This window comes from Myotis nattereri (assembly GCF_964212035.1).
Source record: "Myotis nattereri genome assembly, chromosome: 1".
NCBI classification, from domain to species: Eukaryota; Metazoa; Chordata; class Mammalia; order Chiroptera; family Vespertilionidae; genus Myotis; species Myotis nattereri.
Window position 1 is genome coordinate 180,526,650 of NC_138075.1, and position 26,119 is coordinate 180,552,768.

The window sequence follows — 26,119 nt, forward strand, 5'->3', positions numbered from 1 at the left end:
CACTCCGACCAGAGCCTTCAGTCTTCTCTCTGCGCCTGCTTATACAAATTAACCGCCATCTTTCTTGGGTTAATTTGCATAGTCGCTCTGATTAGCTGGTGGGTGTAGCGGAGTGACACCAATTTGCATGTTTCTTTTATTAGTGTAGATCAGTGGTTCTCAACCTGTGAGTCGTGACCCCTTTGGGGGTCGAATGACCCTTTCACAGGGATCGCCTAAATACATCCTGATATCAGATATTTACATTACGATTCATAACAGTAGCAAAATTACAGTTATGAAGTAGCAACGAAAATAATTTTATGGTTGAGGGTCACAACATGAGGAACTGTATTAAAGGGTCAAGGCATTAGGAAGGTTGAGAACCACCGGTGTAGATATTGAACTCACAGAAAGAGAAACTAAAAAAACAATCCCACTTATCGCTGCACCAAAAAAATTAAGATACTTAGAAAAAACCTAACTAAGGAGGTAAAAGACCTACATACTCTGAAAACTATAGGACTGAAAAAAGAGATAGAGGAAGACATAAACAAATGGAAGAACATACTCTGTTCATAGACTAGTAGAATCAACATCATTAAAATGTCCATACTACCCATAGCAATTTATAGATTCAATGCAATGCTCATTAAAATACCAACGGCATATTTCACAGACCTAGAACAAACTCTCCGAATAATTATATGGAATAGAAAAAGACCCCGAATAGCGGCAGCAATCCTGAGAAAGAACAAAGTTGGAGGGATCGTAATACCAGGTATCAAGCTATAATACAAAGCCACGGATCTCAAAACTATCTGGTACTGGCATAAGAACAGACATATAGACCAGTGGAATAGAATAGAGGACCCAGAAATAGATGCAAGGCATTATGCTCAATTAATATTTGACAAAGGAGGCAAGAGCATACAATGGAGTCAAGACAGTCTCTTCAAAAAATGGTGTTGGGAAAATTGGACAGATACATGCAAAAAAATGATACTAGACCACCAACTTACAACAAAAAACAAACTCTAAATGGTTTAAAGGACTTAAATGTAAGATCAGAAATCATAGCCGAAACCGGTTTGGCTCAGTGGATAGAGCGTTGGCCTGCGGACTGAAAGGTCCCAGGTTCGATTCCGGTCAAGGGCATGTACCTGGGTTGTGGGCATATCCCCAGTGGGAGATGTGCAGGAGGCAGCTGATCAATGTTTCTCTCTCATCGATGTTTCTAACTCTCTATCTCTCTCCCTTCCTCTCTGTAAAAAATCAATAAAATATATTTTAAAAAAAAATAAAAAGATCAGAAATCATAAAAATCTTAGAAGACTCCATAGGCAGCAAAATATCAGACATATGTCATAGCAATATCTTTACCGATACAGCTCCCAGGGCAATGGAAACTAAGGAGAAAATAAACAAATGGGAGTACATCAAAATAAAAAGCTTCTGCACAGAAAAAAACAACAACAAAACAAACAAACAAAAAACCATCAACAAAACAGAAACAACACTGCATAGAACATATGTGCCAATGTTATCACTGATAAGGGTTTAATCTCCAACATTTACAGGGAACTCACACAACTTAACAAAAGGAAGATAAACAGCCCAATCAAAAAATGGGCAACGGACCTAAATAGATACTTTTCAAAAGAAGACATAAGGCCACGAGACATATGAAAACATGCTCAAAGTCACTAATCATCTGAGAGATGCAAATCAAAAGGACAATGTGGTACCATCTCACACCTGTCAGAATGGCTATCATCAACAAATCAACAAATTTCAAGTGCTGGAGAGGATGTGGAGAAAAAGGAACTCTCTTGCACTGCTGGTGGGAATGCAGATTTGGTGCAGCCACTGTGGAGAACAGTATGGAGTTTCCTCAAAAAATTAAATATGGATCTCCCATTTGACACAGTGATCCCACTTCTAGGAATATATCCCAAGAAAAGAGAAACACCAATCAGAAAGGATATATGCACCCCTATGTTCATAGCAGCACAAGTCACCATAGCTAAGATCTGGAAACAGCCTAAGTGCCCATGAGCAGATGAGTGGATTAAAAAACTGTTGTACATGTACACAATGGAATACTACGCTGCTGTAAAAAAGAAGGAACTTTTACCATTTGCAACAGCATGGATGGAACTGGAGAGCATTATGCTAAGCAAAATACGCCAGAAAAATATAAATATCAATGATCTCACTCATATGTGGGATATAATGATCAACATAAACTGATGAACAAAAATAGATCCAGACATAACCAGTTTGGCTCAGTGGATAGAGCGTCAGCCTGTGGACTGAGGGGTCCCGGATTCAATTCCGGTCAGGGGCATGTGCCTTGGTTGCGGGCACATCTCCGGTGGGGGGTGTGCAGGAGGCAGCTGATCGATGTTTCTCTCATCGATGTTTCTGACTATCTCTCTCCCTTCCTCTCTGTAAAAAATCAATAAAATATATTTAAAAAAATAGATCCAGAGACAAGGGATTGGGGGGGGAGGGGGCAGCGGGGGGGACAAGAGATCAACCAAAGTACTTGTATGCATGCATATTAACATAACCAATGGACACAGACACTGTGGCAGTGGGGGCTTGTTCTCAGGGATGGCACTGGTGAGGGGGGGCGGGGGGTCAATCAGCAAAAAAGGAGACATATGTAATACTTTAAACGATAAAAAAAAAAAAAGACATGTAGGTTTAGCCCTAGCCTGTTACGCTCAGTGGATAGAGCGTCAACCTGCAGACTAAAGGGTCCCAGGTTCGATTCCAGTCAAGGGCACATGCTCGGGTTACAGGCTCCATCCCTAGTAGGGCAGGAGGTAGCCAATCAATGATACCCTCTCATCATTGATGTTTCTATCTCTCCCTCTTCCTTCCTCTCTGAAATCAACAAATATATATATATTTTTTTAAAAGACATGGAGGTTTATATTAGAATATAAGACATGTAGGTTTATATTAGAATATATTTTACTTGAATGAGCATATCAATAGTTATGTGCACTTTTTACTTAAGGATGACTAAAATGAAACTCTTGAGTAAGAGAATTCCAGGTACCCACTAGAACTTTGTTAAAACTACTGCACACCTTACCGGCCAGTGTGGTTCAGTGGCTGAGCATCAATCATGAACCAGGGGGTCACAATTCGATTCTGGTCAGAGCATATGCCCAGGTTGGGGGCTTGATCCCCAGAAAGGGGCATGCAAGAGGCAGCTGATCAATAATTCTTATCATTGATGTTTCTATTTCTCTCTCTCCCTCTCCCTTCCTCGCTGAAATCAATAAAAAACATATTTAAAAAAAATACTGTACACCTGAAGTAATCTATTCAGAAACTAAGAAAGAGTCACACCTTTGGAAGAATATGGTCATAACATTTTTAAGAACAAACTGTCTTCAGAGTGAAATAACTTGTAGAAATGCAGTAGAAAGAAAACTAAAAAAAGAAAACCATTTTTCCTCCTCCCTTGGTGAGGCTCTATATATGTTAACATTTCTAAAATTATTCCTATGACCTAAAAATTCTTAATGGACTTTGACCCTTAAAAGCCCAGATAATACAGAGAGCCTTAGAAACGGTTTTCTCACAAACACCCAACAGGTACTATGTTGCCTTTTTCTTTGTTTCTTTCAACTAAAATCTTATCAGATTTATTATAATTCTCACATTTATGACTGCAATATTTTTCTCTACTGACCTGACTTACCTGCATTTAGGGAAACACAAGTTATTTTAAAACATACCAGATTGCTAGACCTTCATAGATAGAGTCTATGTCTTTTTATCTTCAATCCCTAAGGTCTAAGTGATAAGATAATAAGAATATATTCTTAATTAAAGGTAAATTATCATCTCTCAAAATCATGATAATCAAAATATTTTTTTTTTGCAATGCTGAAAAGGGCAACCATTTACAATACAATACAAAGCACATGGGACCAAGCTTATAAAGTTGCAGGACCCAACTGAAGAAAAACTTCAGAGAGATGTAAAAGATTTTAATAAAATGGAAAGACATGCTATGTTCCTGTAAAAGAATACTCAATACTGTCAATGTGCTAATCCTCCCTGCCCTCCCTCCCCCAATCCCAGGTTAATAGGCAGTTTTAATGCTCTCCAGTAATGCCCATCAAAATCTCAACACTGCAGAATTACATGGACCCTTCTCTAAACTTAAGATTCAATGTCTGGGACTGAAGTCCCAGAGTCCGTTCAATCACCACACCAGGTGAAGTTTAAGAACCCTTGCATTACTTCTGCTATCTACTAATGATCAACCTGGACACCATTAACAAAGCAACTACTCATCATGAACTATTCTGATCACCTTTGGGGGTCTTTTTCTCTCCCTCTTTGGAGACTAGCATAAGGAGAATATGACCTGGGAAGAGCAGCACTGGCATCATCTGAAAGCTTGCTGGTAATACAGAATCTCAGGCCCCACCCATATGTACCGTGTCAGAAACTACTTTAATAAATCCCCAGGTGAGAGGCATATACTTTTTAAAAAATAAGACTCCCCAGAATTACAATGTTTAAAAAAGTTAATACTAGTACATGTAAAACAAAGCAGCTATTCAAGTACAGGGGCATACATATTCCTCCTGTACTTCCCTACTCCATCACCAGCCCCTAGGTCCCCTCATCACACTACTATTCATAAAACTGGAATGAAATCACCAATTTTGACCTTCCTTTCCTTTATTTTCAGCCACAATATAGTTTCTCTATCCTTATCCCCATTTTCTTTCCTACAGTGGAAAATTCAGATTTTAGAATGAATGTTTTTGGTGGGGGTTTTTTTGCAGAGCTGAAAATGACTGTGTATCAACTTAGTTCTCTACTAATTCTACTTTTTTCTCCCTTTCTTGTATCTCAAAACTCCTCCATTCCTAAATTCAAAGCCTGTCTATTAGGTTTCAATCATCTCTCACCCATTCATAATTTCCTTCTCACCAGAATATCAGGTTTCAAAAGCATCAGATTATAATCAATTTTTCTATATTGCTATTTAATTTGGCTTTTCTTCACATCTTCAGCATTATGCTAGCCTCTCCTTGGGACTACTATAAGGTAAAATGATCTATATATAAAAGGCTAATATGTGAAGTGTCCTTGCAGGAGTTTGACCTGGAGACTGGGAGTTCTATCACTTGCTATGACATGCACTGGCCACCAGGGGGTGGCACGGAATGAAGGAAGGCCCCAGCTGGCAGCTGGCAGCCAGGGAAGGGAGGCCCCGGCTGGCTTCCAGAAGGAAGGCCCCAATTGGCTCTGATCGCAGGTCAGGCCTAGGGACCCTACTCATGCATGAATTTCATGCACTGGGCCTCTAGTTAAGTATAATGATCTACAGCTTCAACTTTTCCAAGTCTGGCTCAACAAAGTCTTGTCCTCTGCACCTCTACAACCCATCATCCACTTTCTGCAGACTGCCTGCAAAGCTCTCTTTACCATATTACCATGCTTATGCATCTCACCCAAACTAACCATCAGGTGGGGGCTCGTCCTAGGCTCTTTTTTTTTCAACAAATTTTAATAAGTGGCTGTGCTAACCTCTGGACCACAGTTTTTAAGTAGGACATCATAGGTGTGCATTCAGTCTTTTGGGGGAGAAAGACAAAAATAGGTTATTACGGCATACTGTGATGAACTCTATGGGCAATATAACTGAGGTAAAAAGGGTTGTAATAAAAACTACTATTGCCCTAGCCGATTTGGCTCAGTGGATAGACCATCACTCCACAGACTGAAGGGTCAAGGGGTCGATTCCAGTGAAGGGCATGTATCTCAGTTGCAGGCTCAATCCCTGGCCCCAGGCAGGGCATGTATGGGAGGCAACCAATCGATGTGTCTCTCTCACACCAATGTTTCTCTCTCTCCGTCTCTTCCCCATGGTACCTTCCCTAAAAATCAATGAAAAAGTATCCTCAGGTGAGGACTAACAAAATAATAACAACAACAACAACAACAACAACCACAACAACTATGGCCCAACCATCAACCTATGAACCAGGCAGGAGGTCACAGTTCAATTCCCGGTCAGGGCAAATGCCCAGGTTGCAGGCTTGATCTTTAATTGGGGCCATACAGGAGACAGCCAATCAATGATTCTTTCTCATCACTGATGTTTCTATCTATTGCTCTCTCTCCCTGCCTCTCTGAAATCAATAAAAACATATTTAGCCCTGACTGGTTTGGCTCAGTGGATAGAGCGTCAGCCTGAGGACTGAAGGGTCTCAGGTTTGATTCCAGTCAAGGGCATGTACCTTGGTTGCAGACACATCCCCAGTAGGGGGTGTGCAGGAGGCAGCTGATCGATGTTTCTCTCTCATCGATGTTTCTAACTCTCTATTCTTCTTCCTTCCTCTCTGTAAAAAAAATCAATAAAATGTATTTTAAAAAAATAAAAATAAATAAAAACATATTTAAAATAGTACTAACAACAACTATGGTTGGTATACCCTCAATCCAGCATTCTCTCTTCACTTAAGCAGGCCCTGAAATTTCATTGTTGTAGAAAGTCTTTCTTGATGAGAACTGACAACATAAGCCAAGAATTGATGACCTAAACAGCACCACAGATCTAACACAACTAAACATATAACCACTTAATTCACATATCCTCTAATTCAGTGGTTTAGTTATATAATCCCACTTATGATTAGAGATAAATAGTAAACAAGCATCCCATAACTTCATCTTTGGAATTTACTACTATCTTTACACACGTTTAATATTTTATTTTCAACCTCTATGAATCCTCAAATTAAAAAATTCACACATTTGATCAGGTCCCCATCATGACGTGCATGGAAGCCCGATTCAGCAGTGGATTGTGTTCTGACAGCCTCTTTGGCATTCAGAGCATCTTCCCACAGAAACATCGTACGTGTGATAATTAGCTTCTCGGGTCAACATGCAGCCTAGTACTAATAATACTGTAATATCTAATGTCTGTGAACCCCAAGTGAACAATCCCAACTGCAAAGTGTAGGTCCACAAAATAAACTCTACACTATAAACTAGTATTTTCCAACATATATCCAAAATAATGTGAGCAACATACATAATTTTAAATTTTCTAGTAGCTACATTCAAAAAATTAAAAAACAGTGAATTTTAATACATTTAACCCAACAGATCCAAAATACTATTATTTCAACATGTAATCAACATTGTACAAATATTAATATCTTTTACAGTTTTTTCTCATTAAGGCTTTAAAATTCCGAATGTATTTTATACTTACAGTACATTTCAATTCAGACTAGCCACACTTCAAGCAGTAGATATATACTACTAGTGGCTACTGTATTAGACAGTTTTGCTAGACTATATAGTATATACCCAGCTATTCTCAAGCCCTTTGGGCTCAGGATCCCTTTACAGACCTAAATATTATTAAAGACTCCAGAGAGCTTTTGTTTATGTGGGTTATATCAATTCATATTTACCATACTAGAAATTTAAATTGGGAATTTTAAAAGCCTTTAATTCCTTTAAAATAATAATAAACACATAATATCTTCATGAAAAACATCTATATTTTTTCAAAACAAAAATTTAGAAAAAATGTCAATGTTTTACATTTTTGCAAAGCTCTTTAATATTTGCCTTTGTAGAAACATAATGGATTCTCATGCCTACTTTTATAGTTAATCTCCTCTGTTATTTTGCCTAAATAAAAAATTTTTGATGAAAATCTAGCCTTACACATAATACGTAGAGGAAAGATGACGACTATCTTAACAGTCTTTTCAGATAACTATGGATATTCTTCTCTGCTATTAGAGCAAAAAGGACAATTAGTACTTTCTTAAACGTTAGTTACAATATGGTATCTAAAACCACATCACTAAATTTGTTGTACTATTACATTAAAATCCAATGGTCAGGCTGATGGTACTTTATATTTGTAACATCATTCATTTAAAAATATCAGTTCAGTGAGTTAAAGATATCTTCCATCACATATTTTTTTAAATATTTATTTATAATATTACCTATCTCTTCAGAAAAACTTTCAAGTAATAGGAAGCTGTCAATTAAAAACTGTCAAGTTCACAATAGTAGATACACGTTTCCCAAAATTTTCTTTTGAAAGCTCATATTCCATGATTAGCAGAACTGTAGGTTGTTTTCCTTGAAGTGACAGGCTCACTTCATTAAATACCCAGCTATAAATGAACAATCATAGTTTGTCAGTCATTCTTTCAAATAGAAAATGGTGTTCCATGAAAAAAGCAGCTATTTCAGGACAAAATACAATCACCCAAGTGCTTTTCCTCAAATACACTCCCACACCTCATTATGCAGCAAGTGTTTAATGTCTCCTTCTCATACTTCACATATTAAAAAATGTGTGCTTACAAATGGCCAATAACAAGCACAGGAAAATTTATTTAACATCACTTATCTTTAGGGAAATCAAATCAAAGCCACAATGATATACAACTTCATTCCCATTAGGATAGCTATTACAATTTTTTTTAAAAAAGGAAATAGCAAATGTTGGTGAGGATGAGGAGAAATTGTAACCCTTGTATACTGCTGGTGGGAATTTAAGAGTGCAGTTAATATGAACAATAGTATGGAAGGCCCCCAAAAAGTTAAACATAATCCAGCAATTCCACTTTGAGGTATACACATACCAAAAAGAAATAAAAGCAGGGGCTAAGCAGATATTTGTGTGCTCATATTCATAGCAGCATTATTTACAACTAGAGGCCCAGTGCACGTGCACTGGGGAGTGAGGGGGTCCCCTCAGCCTGGCCTGCTCGCTTTCGCAGTCCGGAAGCCCTTGGGGGATGTCTGACGGATGGACATCCTTACATCCTTAGCGCTGCCGCAGAGGCGTGAGAGGCTCCTGCCAGCACTGCTACACTTGCCAGCTGTCAGCCCAGCTTCTGGCTGAACTGTGCTCTCCCCCCATGCCCCCCACCCCCATTTAAGAAAGTATTAATTGTCCTGGGAGCACACTGACCACCAGGGGGCAGCTCCTGCGTTGAGCGTCTGCCCCCTTGGTGGTCAATTCACATCATAGCGACTGGTTGTTCCACCATTCGGTCAATTTGCATATTACCCTTTTATTATATAGGGTAGCCAAAAGAGGCCCATAAGATGAATAAACAAAATGTGATATATACATAAATAGAATATTATTCAGTCTTAAAAAGGAAATTCTGATACATGCCACAACATGGACAAACCTTGAAGACATTATGCTAAGTGAAATAAGCCAGACACATGACAAATATTGTATGATTCCACTTATATGAGTTACTTAGAATAGTCAAATTTATAGAGACAGAAAACCAGAAGCTGGGGATAAGTGGGGAATAAGGAGTAGTGACTAATGGCTACAGAGTTTCAATTTGGAAAGATGAAAAAGTTCTGGAGATAGATAGTAGTGATAGTTGCATAACAATGTGAATATACTTTTGCCAATGAACTGTAAAGTTAAAAAATTAAAATGGCAACTGTTATGTTACATATATAGTTCCACAATCAAAAAATAAAAATAAAAAAGGACATGTGCTTAAGGACCAAAATTGATAAAAGACTTTTTACTGCTTCATCAAGAACATTCTTTAAGAGAAACTGAGTTTATGTGACAGTGAAGAATAAATACAATGACTAGCTGCCAACTGTCTTGATTTGTGTTAAGGTACTAGCAGTTTGAACTCCCACCACAATTGCTTTTGAATCGCCAGTGCAAATACTGATACAATGTAAAAAGCAATTATGTCTTAGTATTGTAAGCATAATTTTGACTTGATAGATCCCCTCAAAAGGTCTTGAGGTCCCTTCCCACAAATCACACTGAGAACCATTACTGAGGTCTATTCTTTCAGAAGTCAATTAATGATAGAAAGAGACAAAAAGATCACAGAAATTTTATTTTTGTTTTTGTTTGTTTTATCTTTTCAGGTGAGAGAAACAAGCAGGCATATATGCTGAACAGGAATCAGATATAGTAAGTATTAAGAAACAAGTAGAAAATAGAAGAAAAGCAGATAAATTGATGGAGAAAGGAACAAGAGCGAGAGGTAATGAGGCGTACAGCCTCTCAGGCTGGATGTAAAAGAGGGAAAGACATTACAGGTTGATTGGGGTGAGAGGTTACACTCTAAGTCCTGGGGATGTAATTTACAGCATGGGGACTATCTACACTAATAAAAGAGAAAAATGGTAATTGGCATACGACCGATACCCTTTTCATTGGCTAATCAGCGAGATATGCAAATTAACTGCCAACTAAGATGGCAGTTAACCGCCAACAAAGATGGCGGCTAATTTGCATATTGCAGGCAGGATGGTACAGCGCCATCCGAGAGCGGGTTGGGGGTGTGAGTGCCAGCAGTCGCCCGAGACCCAATCCCGCTGGCAGACCTGGACGCGGGCCGGCAGGGCGGCTGCGGCTTCCGCCCGCACTCACGCCGCCAACCCGCGAGAGCGGGTTGGGGGCGTGTGTGCCGGCAGTCGCCCCAGACCCGATCCCACCGGCAGACCCGAACGCAGGCCAGCGGGGCGTGAGTGCCAATTGGGGACATGAGTGCCGGCGGTCGCCCGGGACCCGATCCCACCGGCAGACCCGGACGCGGGCCGGCGGGGCGGCTGCGGTGTCTCACGCCCTCAATCAGAGAGAGCTGAGGGAAGAGAGAGCCCCGTCCCCAGGGGGTCCTGTGGGAGATGCTCCAGGTCAGGGCCGCCCAGGAAGGAGGAGCCGCCTGCAGGTGAACCCCACCTACAGGAGTGGCGGGCACTCACCTGTCTTGGAAAGCCTTTGTCGGGTCTGGGGCACTCGCCAGGTGCCGGTTGGTCCCACTGTCGCCCCTGCCGGCCGGGCTGAGGCGCCCAGGACAGAGGAGACCTCATGCATGAGTTTAGGACTTGCCGAGGCAGGTGAGCGCTGTTCTCGGAGCCGGGGCCCGAGCCAGGTCTGCGTCCTGTTTGCAGAGCCGCTCCTGGGCCCCGAGTGGGGAGGGGTCCCAGACGACTCTGGATAAAGTTGTCAGGACCACGTCCCAGCGGCGGGGGCCTCGCCCTGCGCAGCCCACCACCTGAGCTCAGGCCCCGGGGCCCACACCCCCAATCACCGGCTCGGACACCCCCCATCGATGCATTTTCAATCCAGCAACACCCCGAGCCAGGCCAGGAGGGCTCAGCCACTGCAGGCCGCTTGGCAGCTTCTGGTGGCCCCGGAAACAGTGGAAATAGTGCCGTGAGCCCGTCTGGGTGCCAGCGTGTGGCCGTGGCGTGGGTGACTGTGACATGTACCCGCGTGTTTATCCATGTTCCGTGCTGCATGTGCCATTAAATGTGCGATGAAGCACGTGCGGGGCAGAGCGGGAGATCGTGGGGACCTGGGAGTTCCCTGCCCAGGCCTAATGCCTCGGCCAGAGGCGTTAGGCCTGGGCAGGGGCGGAGCCTGCAACTGCGGGGAGCTGGGGGTCCCCTGCCCAGGCCTGACACCTCTGCTGGAGGCCTCAGGCCTGGGCAAGGGGCCAATCCTGCGATTGGAGGGTGATGGGGGTCAACGCCTGAGGGCTCCCAGTATGTGAGAGGGGGCAGGCTGGGCTGAGGGAGACTCCCCCCCGCCCCCCCCCACCCAGTGCACGAATTTCGTGCACCGGGCCCCTAGTAGTTAATAATACTGTATTATATATTTGAAAGTTTCTGAACGAGTAATTTTTATTTTTATTTATTATTTATTTTTTGCGGGAGCCAGGAACAACGATCACCAGCTGCCCAAGTACCAAAATATTATGCTTCCAAAATCTCTTGATGTCAATTCCGCACATAGAGCAATCAAGCTGCTCTACGTGTGCCACTCACAGCAGAAGCCCTTTTTGAGAGAGTAAATCTTAAAAGTCTTCATCACAAATAAAAATCTGTAACTGAATGTGGTGATTAATGTTAACAAGACTTATTGTGGTGATCATTTCATAATATAAACAAACATCAAATCATTATCTTGTACACCAGAAACTAATATGTCAATTAGATCTCAATTTTTTAAAAATCTCTCTATTTAGAAAAATACAGATACTAGATAAAATGCTTCTTGATAATGACGGTGATAAATCCACAATTAAATGACATTAAAATTTTTTTCTTCTAATACTGTAAAATCATAAATCCAGCACCATTCCATTTTAACTTTTTACTTGCATGTGTACAAAAATATGCAACATATATCATAGAAGCAATGTCGGGTCATTTTTAAGAAAATTGTTTTAAGGTATCATTGGAATTTATTTCACTACAAAGACTCAAAGTTTAGTATTCCAGCTTTAAATCAAATGCATTTGTGCCATGGACTAATAAAATGAAAAGTTGAAAAAACCTGGTTTATTTTATTTTTAATAAATGTAGCACATATTTGTTAAATAAAATGCTAAAGGGATTTGATATTATAGCTCCTCTGACTCCAAGCCTTAAAGTTTTCATAACCTTGAACTAGGAACAGAAAAAAGTGGAGAATAATAACTCAGCTACTTCTCTTCCTCTTTTCACTTTCCTTCTACCAGTGGTTCTCAACCTGTGGGTCGTGAACAATGAAATACATCCTGCATATCAGATATTTACATTACGATTCCTAACAGTAGCAAAATTAGTTCTGAAGTAGCAACGAAAATAATTGTATGGTTGGGGGTCACCACAAAATGAGGAACTGTATTAAAGGGTCGCGGCATTAGGAAGGTTGAGAACCACTGCTTCCACCCTATGGAAGTCCTAGATATACTATGCTATACTTTAGGTTGAAGAACCTAAAGTACTGTGATTATATGTTAGTTACGCTATAGTTCACAAATGAATTATTTCACTTAGAAATGGACCTTTCTAGACTGAGACAACAGATTAATTCGGGGGAAGCTTAAATTTAAAATTTTTATTATTAATCCTGACATCTTAAACCACTGTAACAATAACTGGATGGCCTTAGAAAAGAGCAAAGAAAGCTTTAACTCAGAAATGTTTGGGAACATGCCCTTTCCATCCAGACTCCTGACGCACCCAATGACACTCCAGCTAACTCCAGAATATTAAAAGTCCCCTTGTCCTTTAAGCCTGTTTCAATCAAGGGCCAATGCCTGTATGGGCACAGGATCCAATTAAGTGAGAAAAGTGTTTGATTAAGTTCATTCGATCAAAATTCTGCCCTCCACAACCAACACTATAGTGTTACTCTAGGTCAGTGATGGCGAACCTTTTGAGCTCAGCGTGTCAGCATTTTGAAAAACCCTAACTTAACTCTGGTGCCGTGTCACATATAGAAATTTTTTGATATCTGCAACCATAGTAAAACAAAGACTTGTATTTTTGATATTTATTTTATATATTTAAATGCCATTTAACAACGAAAAATCAACCAAAAAAATGAGTTCGTCTGTCACCTCTGACACGTGTGTCATAGGTTCGCCATCACTGCTCTAGGTTCATCCCTTACTCTACTTCCTCATAGTTAAATGAATTAAATTGGATAATTTCTACAACTATGGGAGATTTAAAGACACACTAGAATTTTAAAATAAAAACTTGCCCAGTGTTGTTCAGTGGTTAGAGTGTCAGCCCACACATCAATTTGATTCCCAATTAAGGGTACATACCTGGGTTGCAGGTTAGATCCCTGGCCCAGTCAGGGCATGTACAGGAGGCAACCAATCGATCTGTCTCTCTCACATCAATGTCTTTCTCTTTCTCCCTACCTCCCTCTCCCTCCCTCCATCCTTTCCACTCTCTCCCCCTCCTTCTCTCTCTTTCACTCTCTCAATGGAAAAAAATATCCTTGATTGAGGATTAACAAAAATAAAAAAATAAAATAAATAAAGACTGTTATTCCAATAATACCAACTCCAATTAATATTTAGGACATTTTCTGAAAGAGGCTGAATAGGTTTTACCCTTAATTCAGATTCTTGTATGCCACCCACTACCCCCCATCCCTATATTTTTTCTTCTAAAAAGTATCAGTAGGATTGACTTCACAATACCTATAATGCCCACCATAATTTTTTTAAATGCATATAGTCTTTATTAGCATGACAGGCACTTCTCCAAGATGAGAACACATTTGAACCTTAAATCTGTAAAGAGGAGCTAATTCTCATGCTAGAAATGTATGGGACATTAAATTAGTTACATGCAACTTTCATTATAGCACCCTGCAAACTCATTTCCAATATTCCTATGGACAGGGTACTATCAGCAAAGTGCCACATACAAACGCATTTTTTTAAATCATGGATTTGCAACATTTCTTAAATTCCTACTTCAGTGAGTTGAAAAACATAAAATCCATACAAAAACTATCAATTTGGACTGAGATTCTTAGAATTTTTCCTTTGGATTGTATAAATAATATTTTGCTGAAAGATAAAAAATTAAACTTTTAACAATCCAGTTAACTATTCACTAGGATTGAAATTGGGCCAGTTATAAACAAGAATACTTCTTTATATGTACATTACACTGTATACACTACCAGTTAATTATCTTACCAACTTCAGTTATTGATCACTCATTAAAAGCCTATGCACAGCTAGGCATGTTCAAAATCCTACTTCTGGAAAAATAATTCAAAATCTATGTTCAACTGAGCAGCATCTCTCTCTCTCTCTTTTTTTTTTTTTTTTTTGTATACAAAGAATAGACCATTAACATTCAGTAGGAGAGATTCTGTTATGCAGGCCAGAAAATGAAAAAGTGGGTCATGGCTTGTGATGCATAATCCCACTCCCTAGAAAAACAGTCCTGACAACATTCACTAAGTAAAATATTTCACTGCACTATGTGTACATCATTTTAGTACTAATATCTTAATGATTTCAGAATGATTAGTAAAACCTAAACTAACTACTGACAATCTCATTCAAAGGAAACTACTTAAGTATGTAAAAAGGCCTAATCAGCCCTAACAATGATCCAACTACAAAAATTAAGCAAAATAGTAAACACAGTATTTGGGCAGGGAAAGTGGTGTGCTAGAAACCTCTTCCAAAAAAACAAAAAAGGAATAGAAAAATGTTGAGGGTGGTAATAATTATTTATTAACAAAACTACACTGACTTAATTTGCTACCCTCTGATCTGTTATGCCAGGCTTAGAGATTTCCTTATCTCAAAGAAAATTCAACGTCTTGCTACCTAGAAAATGAGCACCTCCAATATAATACAGGCTAGTTAGAGGGGTCTCCCAAAGTAATAGTCACATGTTTCCTCCCTCCAGACATCAAGGAGATGAGGCCCCCTCTTCCTAATCTCATTCTCTTAGATACCAGTTGTCTCATTAAGCCTTGATACTGTCAGCCACTCACAAGAAATCCATGGTAAACTGACCATTTCCAATATTGTTACTTTCTCAAGATTAGGTACTCAGAGCACATACTTTAGACTTGTTCAGCCTGCTCTCTCTCTCTATCCCACAGCAGTGGCTTTCTTTAAAGATTATATAAATCAAGGGAACTTTTCTTGAACATTTTTGAGAGGCATATCTAATAAATAGAGCAATGCAGTGCCCACAAAACAAAGATGTACTATCTATGTAATCGTAACAAAAATGAAACAGACTAGGAATCAAAAAATAATTCTGGCAGTATTTTTTTTCATCCAAAATACTACACACCTACATTATCATTAAATATCACTGTTGCTAATTTAATTTTTATAAACTAAATAAAACTTGAAAAATGGTCACACTGCTCCTAAATATTGACTGAACAGTTGGATATGTCAAAAATACTTGCTATCCAGTTGTTTCATAGTAAAAGCAGACCTGTGATTGCTTTTCAACTCATCTTCAATCTCTTACAAATGTACTGAATACCTATAGAGTGCAGCACTGCAAGAGATAAAAGATGAGTATAAGCCAAACCTTAAAGAAGCTTTTAATCTTGCAGTAGAGGAAACTTTTTATTGGCCATTTTATTGGAATAGAACAAAGCTGTGTAAAAGAAGTGCAATATGAGTAACAGTTGCTACATCAGATTTCAAAGGACGGCATAAGTATACTCATTTGGTTCCTAACAGGGTTTCACGGAAAAAAAATAGAGATTGCAAGAAAGTAACTGTATTTTAAGTGCATCCTGCAAGATCCAATTTCAACATAGTAGGGCAGGTTTCTGCACTTTAGGCAAAAGTGACAATATAAACTGAAAAATGGGAATGAGAAAGCATGAGAGAAGTGCAGAAAATACCAAGTACAGTGGGGCCTTGACTTACCAGTGTCCCGACTAACGAGTTTTTTGAGATACCAGCTGTCTCTCAGTGAATTTTTTGCATTGAGTTGATAGAGTAATTTGAGTTAACAAGCTCCTTAACGAGCTTGGTCTCGGAACGAATTAAACTCATAAGTCAAGGCCCCACTGTACATATATATCAATATACATAAAGGATTGGAGTGAGAGATTAAGGTTGGAGAGGTGGGCAGAGTCACACTGCAGAGAGCCTTGAATCCCAAATAATGAGTTTGTATTTCACTTGGATAGGCAACTAACAGGGTGACAAGGCAGAGGTCCATTTCTGGAAAAATAAGCTAGAAGGAATACAAGAGCTGATTTGGTGAGTAAAGAGCCTAACAGAAGAGTCTACCTGAGAACATAATCCTATATAATAAAAGGCTAATATGCAAATCAACCAAACGGCAGAATGACAGGTCGTTATGACATGCACTGACCATCAGGGGGAAGACGCTCAATGCAAGAGCTGCCCCCTGGTGGTCAGTGCGCTCCCCCAGAAGCCAGGCTTATGGCTGGTGAGCACAGTGGCAGTGGTAAGAGCCTCTCCCGCCTCTGCAGCAGCGCTAAGGATGTCTGACTGCCACTTAGGCCCACTCCCAATCCCCTGAAGGCACCCGGACTGCAATAGGGCACAGGCTGGGCTGAGGGGACGCCCCCCCCTCGAGTGCACAAATTTCGTGTACTAGGCCTCTAGTTCTCTGATAAGTGTTAAAAACCCAAACTAGAACTGACATCACTAGAAACAAAAGTAACTAATTCTTCACATATATCATCATGGGTAAGCACTCTATCCACAAACTCACTCAGAGAAAATATTGCCATAACTGTTCCTCATATATCCTTTTCAAATAAAAATTTAAAAATTAAGAAAGTATCTTACTTCCAGGTACCCTCCAAATTATATATATTACAAATGAGTCACTTGGAGAACACAAATTAAGTGACAAAAGATGTATTAAAAGTGGCATATCCTTTGAAACTAAATAATACTCTGAAATGCCACACAATTTTTGAGCTCCTATCCCCTTATCTCAAGGGGTACCACACAAGGCAATTTCTTAGAAAAAGATGTACTCCCAATGATTAAGAAATAATTTTATACTGTGGGATAAAAAATAAATTGCTAATCCATAGTGAAGCTTGCCAAAGAACTCGAATGCATAATAATCAAACAAAATCTTTCCATTATGGTCTCAGTCCTAAAACTTTTCATATTCATCCCTCCTACTTCCCATCCTCTTTTTCTCTCATCAGAAAGAACATGAAAATCAGTTTTACAGACAGAATCAGAGAATGCTAAAATGGAAAAATATGCTACAGATTCATTTTTATCCTCATTTTTTATTGAGGAAACTGGGGTCAAAATGTCATAAGAAGAGTTAGTGGCAGGACTAGGATCAGCAGCTGGCCCAACTCCAAGTTTTGCCTTTTCTTTTAAAAGTTAACTCCAAGGCACCATTTAAAAGATTTAATAAAATGTTAAAATAGACAAACTAGTAGTGACAATTGTTTTTCTATTTTAAAATAGTATCTCTTGCAAAACACCTACCCAAAGGCTACATCCCAAACTATGCCCTTAGTGTTACAGAAATTCTATGAGGCCAGGACAAACCAAAAATTCCAAAAAACAAAGTATCTCTGTAGAAAGGCCGGACAACCACTTTCCTGCAGAGAGACATGAAAGTGTTAGCAGAAATATGCTGACTGATCTCATTTGTAAAGACGATACACACAGCGAATCTCCAAATTAACTAAGTGCCAACTATTTAAGACAGCTCAGTCATTAACCACTAAACTCCCCAAAACTCAGTTCCCTAAAAATAGCAGTAGGCTTGTGGGCTGATGAATGGTTCACCAGACTGATGCAGTAGAAAACTAAAGAATAAGCAGTCTCAACCCCTTGCAAATGAAACCTTATGCAGCTTTGAAACTGCCCTTCTGGACTTTTAATTTCAGAATTCCAAGTCAAGGCTTTAATCATTTTGATAGCTACCAAATGTGTTCTAATAAGTTTAAGTTCTCACCAAAAAATGGAAGAGAAGGAGTGAAAGAGAACCAAGATAATATACAAGATTAATTAAAAAAAACATTAAAGAAGCCCAGCCAGTTTGGCTCAGTGGTTGAGCGTCGACCTATGAACCAGGAGATTATGGCTCGATTCCAGGTCCTGGCACATGCCCAGGTTGCAAGCTCAATCCCCAGTTAAGGGGCGTGTAGGAGGCAACTGATCAAAGATTCTGATCATTGATGTTTCTGTATCTCCCTTCCTCTCTGAAATCAATAAAAAAAATTTTTTTTTTAAATAACATTAAGGAAAACTGCACTCAATGTAAGGACAGACATCAATTCTACTTTCTCGTGTGTTTCTTAATACTAAGAACAATCAAAGACCATTTCAAGTTTTCCCTTCTGCAGAACCCGTGATGGAAAGATACTAACAATATTAATTTATTTCCGTAATTTTAAATATTGTCAGACAACCTTTCCATTCTGCTCAGCATGAGAACGTCAGTATGAATCATACAAAGATGACTTAGGCAAAAGCAAAGAAATTTGACATTAGTGAAATTGAGCACTTTTATTGAAGATAAATGTGTAATTTCCACTACATTTTTCTGAAATGTAGAGAATTGTTTTAAATTGAGTAAAAAATGAGAATTGTTTTAGTATTACAATCTTGTCCTTGAGTAAAACTGCCACTTCTAGAGGAAAGATATCAGTGAACAACCAAAATTACAACCTCAGTGCTATACCTACCATGATAACATAAATGACCCAAAAGAAAAGTATGTAGATTAATGTCCTTTGCTGCAAATTACCTTTCATTTATCATGAAAGCATATGCTGCTTTCAATGTCAAAACTCTATATAGTTGATTGAAACTTAAAAATTATGTATGGCACCCTAACCGGTTTGGCTCAGTGGATAGAGCATTGGCCTGCAGACTCAAGGGTCCCAGGTTTGATTCCAGTCAAGGGCATGTACCTTGGTTGCGGGCACACCCCCAGAAGAGGGTGTTCAGGAGGCAGCTGATTGATGTTTCTCTCTCATCAATGTTTCTAACTCTCTATCCCTCTTCCTTCCTCTCTGTAAAAAAACAATAAAATATATTTTTAAAAAAATTATGTATGGCTGAATGCTATATAGCAATTATCTAATTAAAATGATTCCAATTTTTACAAATATAAATGTGATACTTAATACAAGATAAATGTAATACCTAATCTAAAAGCAACTTATTAAACTCCAGAATCAGATTTCTTCTAAAAGCTCACAACCAAATCTGAACCTAAAAAGGACCCATATTTATTGAGAGATTTGGCATACACTGTTAGGCAGTCATACATTATTTTAGTATTTTGCCTTTACCTAACTTTTCTTATGGTTCAGATTTCTGCAAAAACATTTGTATAAAGACTTCCATTATCCTCTACTATAAATTAAATAAGCTTTTATCTCATAAAACCCTGTGCTTTCTTCTCATGTAATTATCAAAATTGTTAAGTACATTAATAACTTGATGATTTGTTTAACATTATCTTCCACACTAGTTTCTCAAGGCCAGAGAAATATCTGTTTTGTTCCCCACTGCATAACTAAAATAACATGTGGTACAGAGCATGGCACACAAAGGCATTTAAATAAACTGTGGAATAGCAACAGTTATTGTTATTTTTGTTAAGTCCTTCCTTCTGTTCTCTCTGTCCTCTCTCCAGAACTTTAACTTACAAGTTACTGGAAAGCCAGAGATGATTTCTGCAAATGAGATATATTTAAATACATCATTTTCCTACTGATTTATATAGCAAAATCAAATGTCCTTTACTGCCTTCCTGTAAAATTAATAAGAAGAACGGATTAACACTTAAACCTAAATTCACTCACCCTAATCTTAGTCGTTAACTCTGAGAGCACTAACTATGTTTACACAGACACTATAAATTCCTGGCGGCTAATTACTGACAGCACCAACCCCCAGGCCCAGGGCAGAAAGTCTTACCCCCACAATCATATTCAAGAAACCATTCCTTGTCCAGCTCCCATAACTTCATGATTAGAACCATTTCAACAAATTATGGATGTTATTCCAGACTCTCTACACTAACCAGTTAAGTCCACTTTGTACCAAAAACATTTAAAAAAAAATATGTCCCCCTACTCCAGAACCAACTTCTTCCCATTACGAACCAATATTAAATTCCTCTAACTAGCAACTGAAGGTCTATGGAGGCATGTGATCAAAAACCCAGTAATAGGAACTTGGAAGATTACATTAAATTATATGTGCTTGACAATTTGATACTGTTTCAAACTAAAATTTACACATGTCTCTATCTCATTTCTACAACTCAAAGTTGAATTTGGTCAGCATGCACAATTGAAACTAAACTACTTTGAGAAGAAACATGAAATGTCCAATTATAAAATATCAGTCCTCAAAACTTTGAGCAGGAACTAAAAAGGTACAAGTTGTCAGCATTTCAAACATGTGTACTTAACCAGAAAGACATTATTATACAAAGCACATATTTCAGAGAGGAAACTCGTCCAATGGTTTAGGTATAACATACAACATAAGTATATGTATCCCTGAGAACTATTTTTAAAAATTAAATGTGTATAATGTATAAACATACATGTATGTGCATGTATATAGTATACACATAAATGCATATACATAGTTTATCCTCATTATTTGAGAGTTCCATATTTGAAAAGTCACCCACTTGCTAAAATTTATTTGTATCCCAAAATCAACACAATATCCCCATATCCATACAATGACACTTTCACAGTTACATGCACACACGCACATAGTGGTGAAAATTTTGAATAGACCAGCTGGAGTAAAAAAAGTGATGCTGTGCCTTCTGATCTCAGCTCTCATGTTATAACAAGTGCCCTTTTCAACATCTATTTAGTGTCATGTATGTCTCATTTTTGTGCTTTTTATTAGTGGTTTTATTTTTTAAATGTCTCCCAAGTACAGTGCTAAAGTGTTGCCTGGTGTTACTAAGCCCAAGAAGGCTGTGATGCCCCTCACTGAGAACATATGTGTATGAGCTAAACTTCTTTTTGGCATGAACTGCAGTGCTGTTGGCCATGAGTTCAATGTTAATCAGCCAACAATTTATATTAAATATGGTGTATTTAATCAGAAACACACACAAAGCAAGGTTCTGTACTGACTCGCTGACAAAAATAGTGTGAACAGAAGCTTGCAGTACTCTAACACTATATTTCCCCTAAGAGCAATGGTTCACGTTTATGTTCACTTTACAGAACCTAACTATGGCAAGTAATGAGAATTTTACATATACGTGTATATATACACATATATGCATGTATATACATATATGTGTGTATATATGTGTATATATACATACATATATATATATAAGGCTAATATGCTAAGTGTCCGACCATCCGACCAGTCACTATGACGTGCACTGACCACCAGGGGGCAGACGCTCAACGCAGGAGCTGCCATGAGGAGCACTGGCCATTTACAGAGAAACAGCACCACAGACCTGGTGCCGACAAAGCAACACTTGGCTTCCCCCAAGTGGGACACAGGCCCCGCCACCACCCTAGAGCAACAGCCCACCAAATCACAGCTGACATTGCCGAGACACCATGGCACAAAATGTGGCCCACAGTCCAGCCTAGCCTGAAAGGTGGCTGTGGGTGCTGGGTAATGACATCACGTGGCAATGCCTGGCTTCCTCTCCCTAGCGACAATAAACGGCACCTTGGACTTGGCGCCCACAAAGCAACATTTGGCTTCCCCCAAGTGGGACACAAGCCCCGCCACCGCCCCAGAGCGACACCCCACCAAATCGCAGCCAATGTTGCCAGAGACCACATGGCGCAAAATGCAGCCCACAGCCCAGCCCAGCCCGGAAACAGTGGCTGTGGGCACTGGATAATGACATCATGTAGCAACAACCGGCTTCCTCTCCCTAGCGACTAGCATCCTTGGAGTTCCTTCAGCCCAGGAACACGACTTGCTTTACAGCCAGGTGGAAACATATTACACTTTAACCAAATGTCTGTGAAGTGTTTTCCCGTGCTTCATCTCATTTGATCCTCACAGAAGTCCTGGAGTAGGTAGATAGGAGACCAGGTGCAATCCTATTTTCTTTTCATTAGCCGGAAAATGGAGATTTAGAAAGCTTAGAAACTTGACCTGACTGAAAAGAAAGAAAGAAATGGTGGACCTTGAAAATGACTTCAGGTTTTCTCACTGCACAGAATACAGTCAAACACTGCTGCAGTTAAATATTTTACCCTTTGTTCTCTTTGTGTGATCTGCAATAATAATCTGCTTCATGTTGATATTTACTTCTGTGTTGCTGACAATTACCTGAAAGAGAAGTTGAGGTGTTTCATTGGACTGGAAAAAGTTTAGCTAAATCAGAAAGCAGGTCTAATTAAGCAACTTTATCTACATATATAAAGCTCTCGCTGGTGCTAATCGCACATGTGGGTTTTGACCTGTCATTGTCGATCGTGACTTAGTTGACACTTCTATTACAGAGAAAGGGCAAATAGTGATATTAAAATATTTCTTCTAATTAATTGCCTTTCAATGTGCATGAATTCGTGCACCCGGCCACTAGTATACACACATACACACATGTACATACATATACACATACATGCACATGTGTATATATACATATGTACATATATACATATACATATACATATACATATACATATACATATATATCAAAGAGAGAACCAGAGTTTGTGAAGCCTCTCAAAGGCACTGCAGAGGTCATTCTGAGCAATATGCCTATGTTTGCAGTAGAGGCAAAACACCTCAGAGCACAGAATCTACAGGGTCTTGGCCCCTGTTTAAACAATACTGACCTAAAGAAAAAATATAAAATCTACCAAGTTTGTTTTCTGATCTGTCTTTGCTTCTACCACTTTTGCCACTTAGTGGTATAACTCTCCTCAATTCAGGTACTTTAAACTCTAGCCTTTTCAGAAGCACTTGCCCTAATCTTATAATCAGAGTAATGTATCTGTCAGTTATTGAATGATCATTCTTGAATATGAACCAGACTTGTGCTTAAACATCTTGCCTAAATTGTGGTATTACTTATTTGGAAAGAAGAGAGGATATTAAAGCATCTGAAATAGGAATGAATTATCAAAATCAAAAAGTAAACCAAATATCAATAATTTTAGTTGTGTATGTTCTGAAGGGAGCAGAAATGCACACAGGAAGAAAGCCTAGGCCTCAACCTTCCCTCCAGGGAAAGCTGAAGCCTAGTCCCAAGGGTTGGGGTGTTGGGTGGCCAAGTCCCATCTTCTAAGAGTTTCTTCAACCTTTGCTTCCTCCTAGCACTTGATTACAGACTACTTCCAAGAGAAAAGACAAATCAGTGGAACAACATTAGTGCTTGAAATTTTTTTAAGTTTTTTTAAAAATATTTTTTATTGATTTTTTTACAGAGAGGAAGGGAAAGGGATAGAGAGCTAGAAACATAGATGAGAGAGAAACATCTATCAGCTGCCTCCTGCACACCCCCTACTGGGGATGTGCCCACAACCAAGGTACATGCCCTTGACCAGAATCGAACCCGGGACCCTTCAGTCCGCAGGCTGACACTCTATCCACTGAGCCAAACTGGCTAGCTAGGGCAAATTTTTTTTAAGTTTTTTAGTTTTTTCTCTCCTTTAGAAATTCATTTTTAATTTCATTTCCCAAAATTACTTATTTTTTATTGTAAATAAAAATGATTTGCCTAGGGTAATGAAAATATGCTTAGAGCAGTGATAGAAGGTACAAAACAAGTGTAATTCGATTAAAGTCCATTTTCTTTCTACTAAATAAAAGACCCATCTGCGATTTAGTGAAATGAAGTGAGTGCACTACTACTCAAGCTGCACTTCAATTAGTTAATACAATTCAAAGACAGAAGTATAGCATGTGTGGTAATAGCCATCTTCTCAAAACCTACAACTCAATTTAAACCTATTATATTGAAATTCACATATAACAAAGGGCTAGGAAATTTCAAAGCATAGTAAATCTATCATGACCAATTAACATAGGGTGTCCCCCAAAAAACGTACACATACTTTAACAGCTGATAACTCTACTTTGAAAATGAAACGTATTTTAATAAACACTGTCTTTATAATTAATCAAAGCATGTAAGTGCATTTTGGGGGGACACCCTATATATTCATTCTCTAGAGAAGCTAAGGATTCTTCCTTCCACCTCACCAAAGTTCAGCGAGGCTCATTAGTAGGGGCAAAGTTTTGCAAAACAATGACAACCACCTCTAAATAACACAACATTTCTTTCCCTTTAGAATATTTTATAGACAAAAACCTTCAGATTTTTTCTCTTGCACTAATTTGCTATTGTTTATGATATTCCAAAAAAAAAAAAAAGTGTAATCTCAGCCTACTGTCTTCAAACCACATCATCTTCAAATTTCTTCTCTCTTAACCTTGGAACCTAAAAGGACCGTTTATCCACCAATTATTTCTTTATGAACTTCTAAAAATATTTATTTTGTAATATCATTTTGCAATTAAAAACTCAAAGGTCAATGAAGCACGTACTAAAAACAAGAGAAAGTATTTTCTACAAGCCAATTAAACAATACACAACTCAAGAGCGGAATCTTTTCTTTTTAAAATGGTGTAAACTTTTTGTCAGCAGACCTGCAACTGCTGACAGTCTGGTAAAGATAACGAAGGACCGAGCACAAAACTTCGCAAGGGAAAATTCGACTGCTTTCATGCCACCTTTTAAAGGACCCTGTGAAAGGGAATGAAGAGGAAAGGCTCCACATCACAAAGATAAAGAGACTTCAAGTTTACCAGCTCAGCCCAAAGGCACCTACCAACAGAATCTGGGACAAATTATCACCTGTAACACGCGCGCACACACAGGAATATATTGTGATTCTTTTTTTTTCTTCCCAACTGACGACAGAGCAGGAGCAAAGCCAGGATGCACACCGGGGGCTGCAGGGTCCCACGCCCCGCGACGCGGGTGGAGAGTCCGCTGAAGCAGCCACCGCCTGACAGCCGCCGGAGCCACAGCGGGCAGCGCGGAGCTTCAGTCCTGCCCGCTCTGACCCGAGTCACTGGCCCAATCGTCCCCCACATCACTCGCTCGGACGTTTTCTATTGATCTCCTCGCGTCCAGAAGGGCTGAAAATGACTTAAACTTGTCATCAGAGCTGCCAGCGGCCAGGAGAGCCGGCTGAAGGGCGAAATCCCGAGTTCCTCTCGGAGAGCCCGCGGCCGGCCCGACAGCAGCTGCGGGGAGGGACGAGGAGCGACCCGAGAGGGCGCCCGGAGCAGCGGGCGCGGACCGGGGGAGCCCCCGCCACACCCCAGCCCGACCTCACCTGCCCGCCCGCGCCTCCCGCCGTACCTTCGGCTAGCGACTCCTCCAGGGTGACCTGGTAGCGGCCGACGGCGAACACCCGGACCCCCACGGACGAGCCACCGGAGCCAGAGGCGGCCCCGGCCCCGCCGGCCCCGCCAGCCGCCGCTCCGCCGCCGCCGCCGCCGCCCTCGGACTTGGGCATTCGAGAGAACTTCTTCATGGTCCCGCCGGCGCTGCGGGGCGCGGGGCGCGCGCGAGGGCGAGTTCCCGGCGTCCGCGAGGGGTCGGCGGCCCCCGAGCGTCCGTGCGCGCTGCGGCCCGCGAGCCTCACATGCCGCGCGCCAGAGCGCACTGCCCGGCCCACCGCCCGCTCCCAGCTCCGCTGCAGCTGCCCGGCTCCCGCAGAGGCGGCGGGTGGGCGGGGACGGGGCGGGGCGCTGGGGGGCGGGCCCGAGCGCGGGGGCGACTCCGAAGCCGGGGCGACTGCCCGGGGCGCCCCCGCCTCTCC

At 40.2% G+C, this 26,119-nt stretch overlaps 1 protein-coding gene across 1 annotated transcript in view; it reads right to left on the reverse strand.

Moving 5' to 3' along the window:
- Positions 1-25,831, reverse strand: part of BMP2K (BMP2 inducible kinase) — a gene marked incomplete at its 5' end in the record, with an annotated part of 133,721 nt that extends 107,890 nt beyond the window's left edge. Inside the window, one exon of the mRNA XM_081091491.1 lies at positions 25,657-25,831. Within this exon, the coding sequence (XP_080947617.1) occupies positions 25,657-25,831 (175 nt within the window). The remainder of the gene's footprint in view (positions 1-25,656) is intronic.
- Positions 25,832-26,119: the final 288 nt, after the last annotated feature.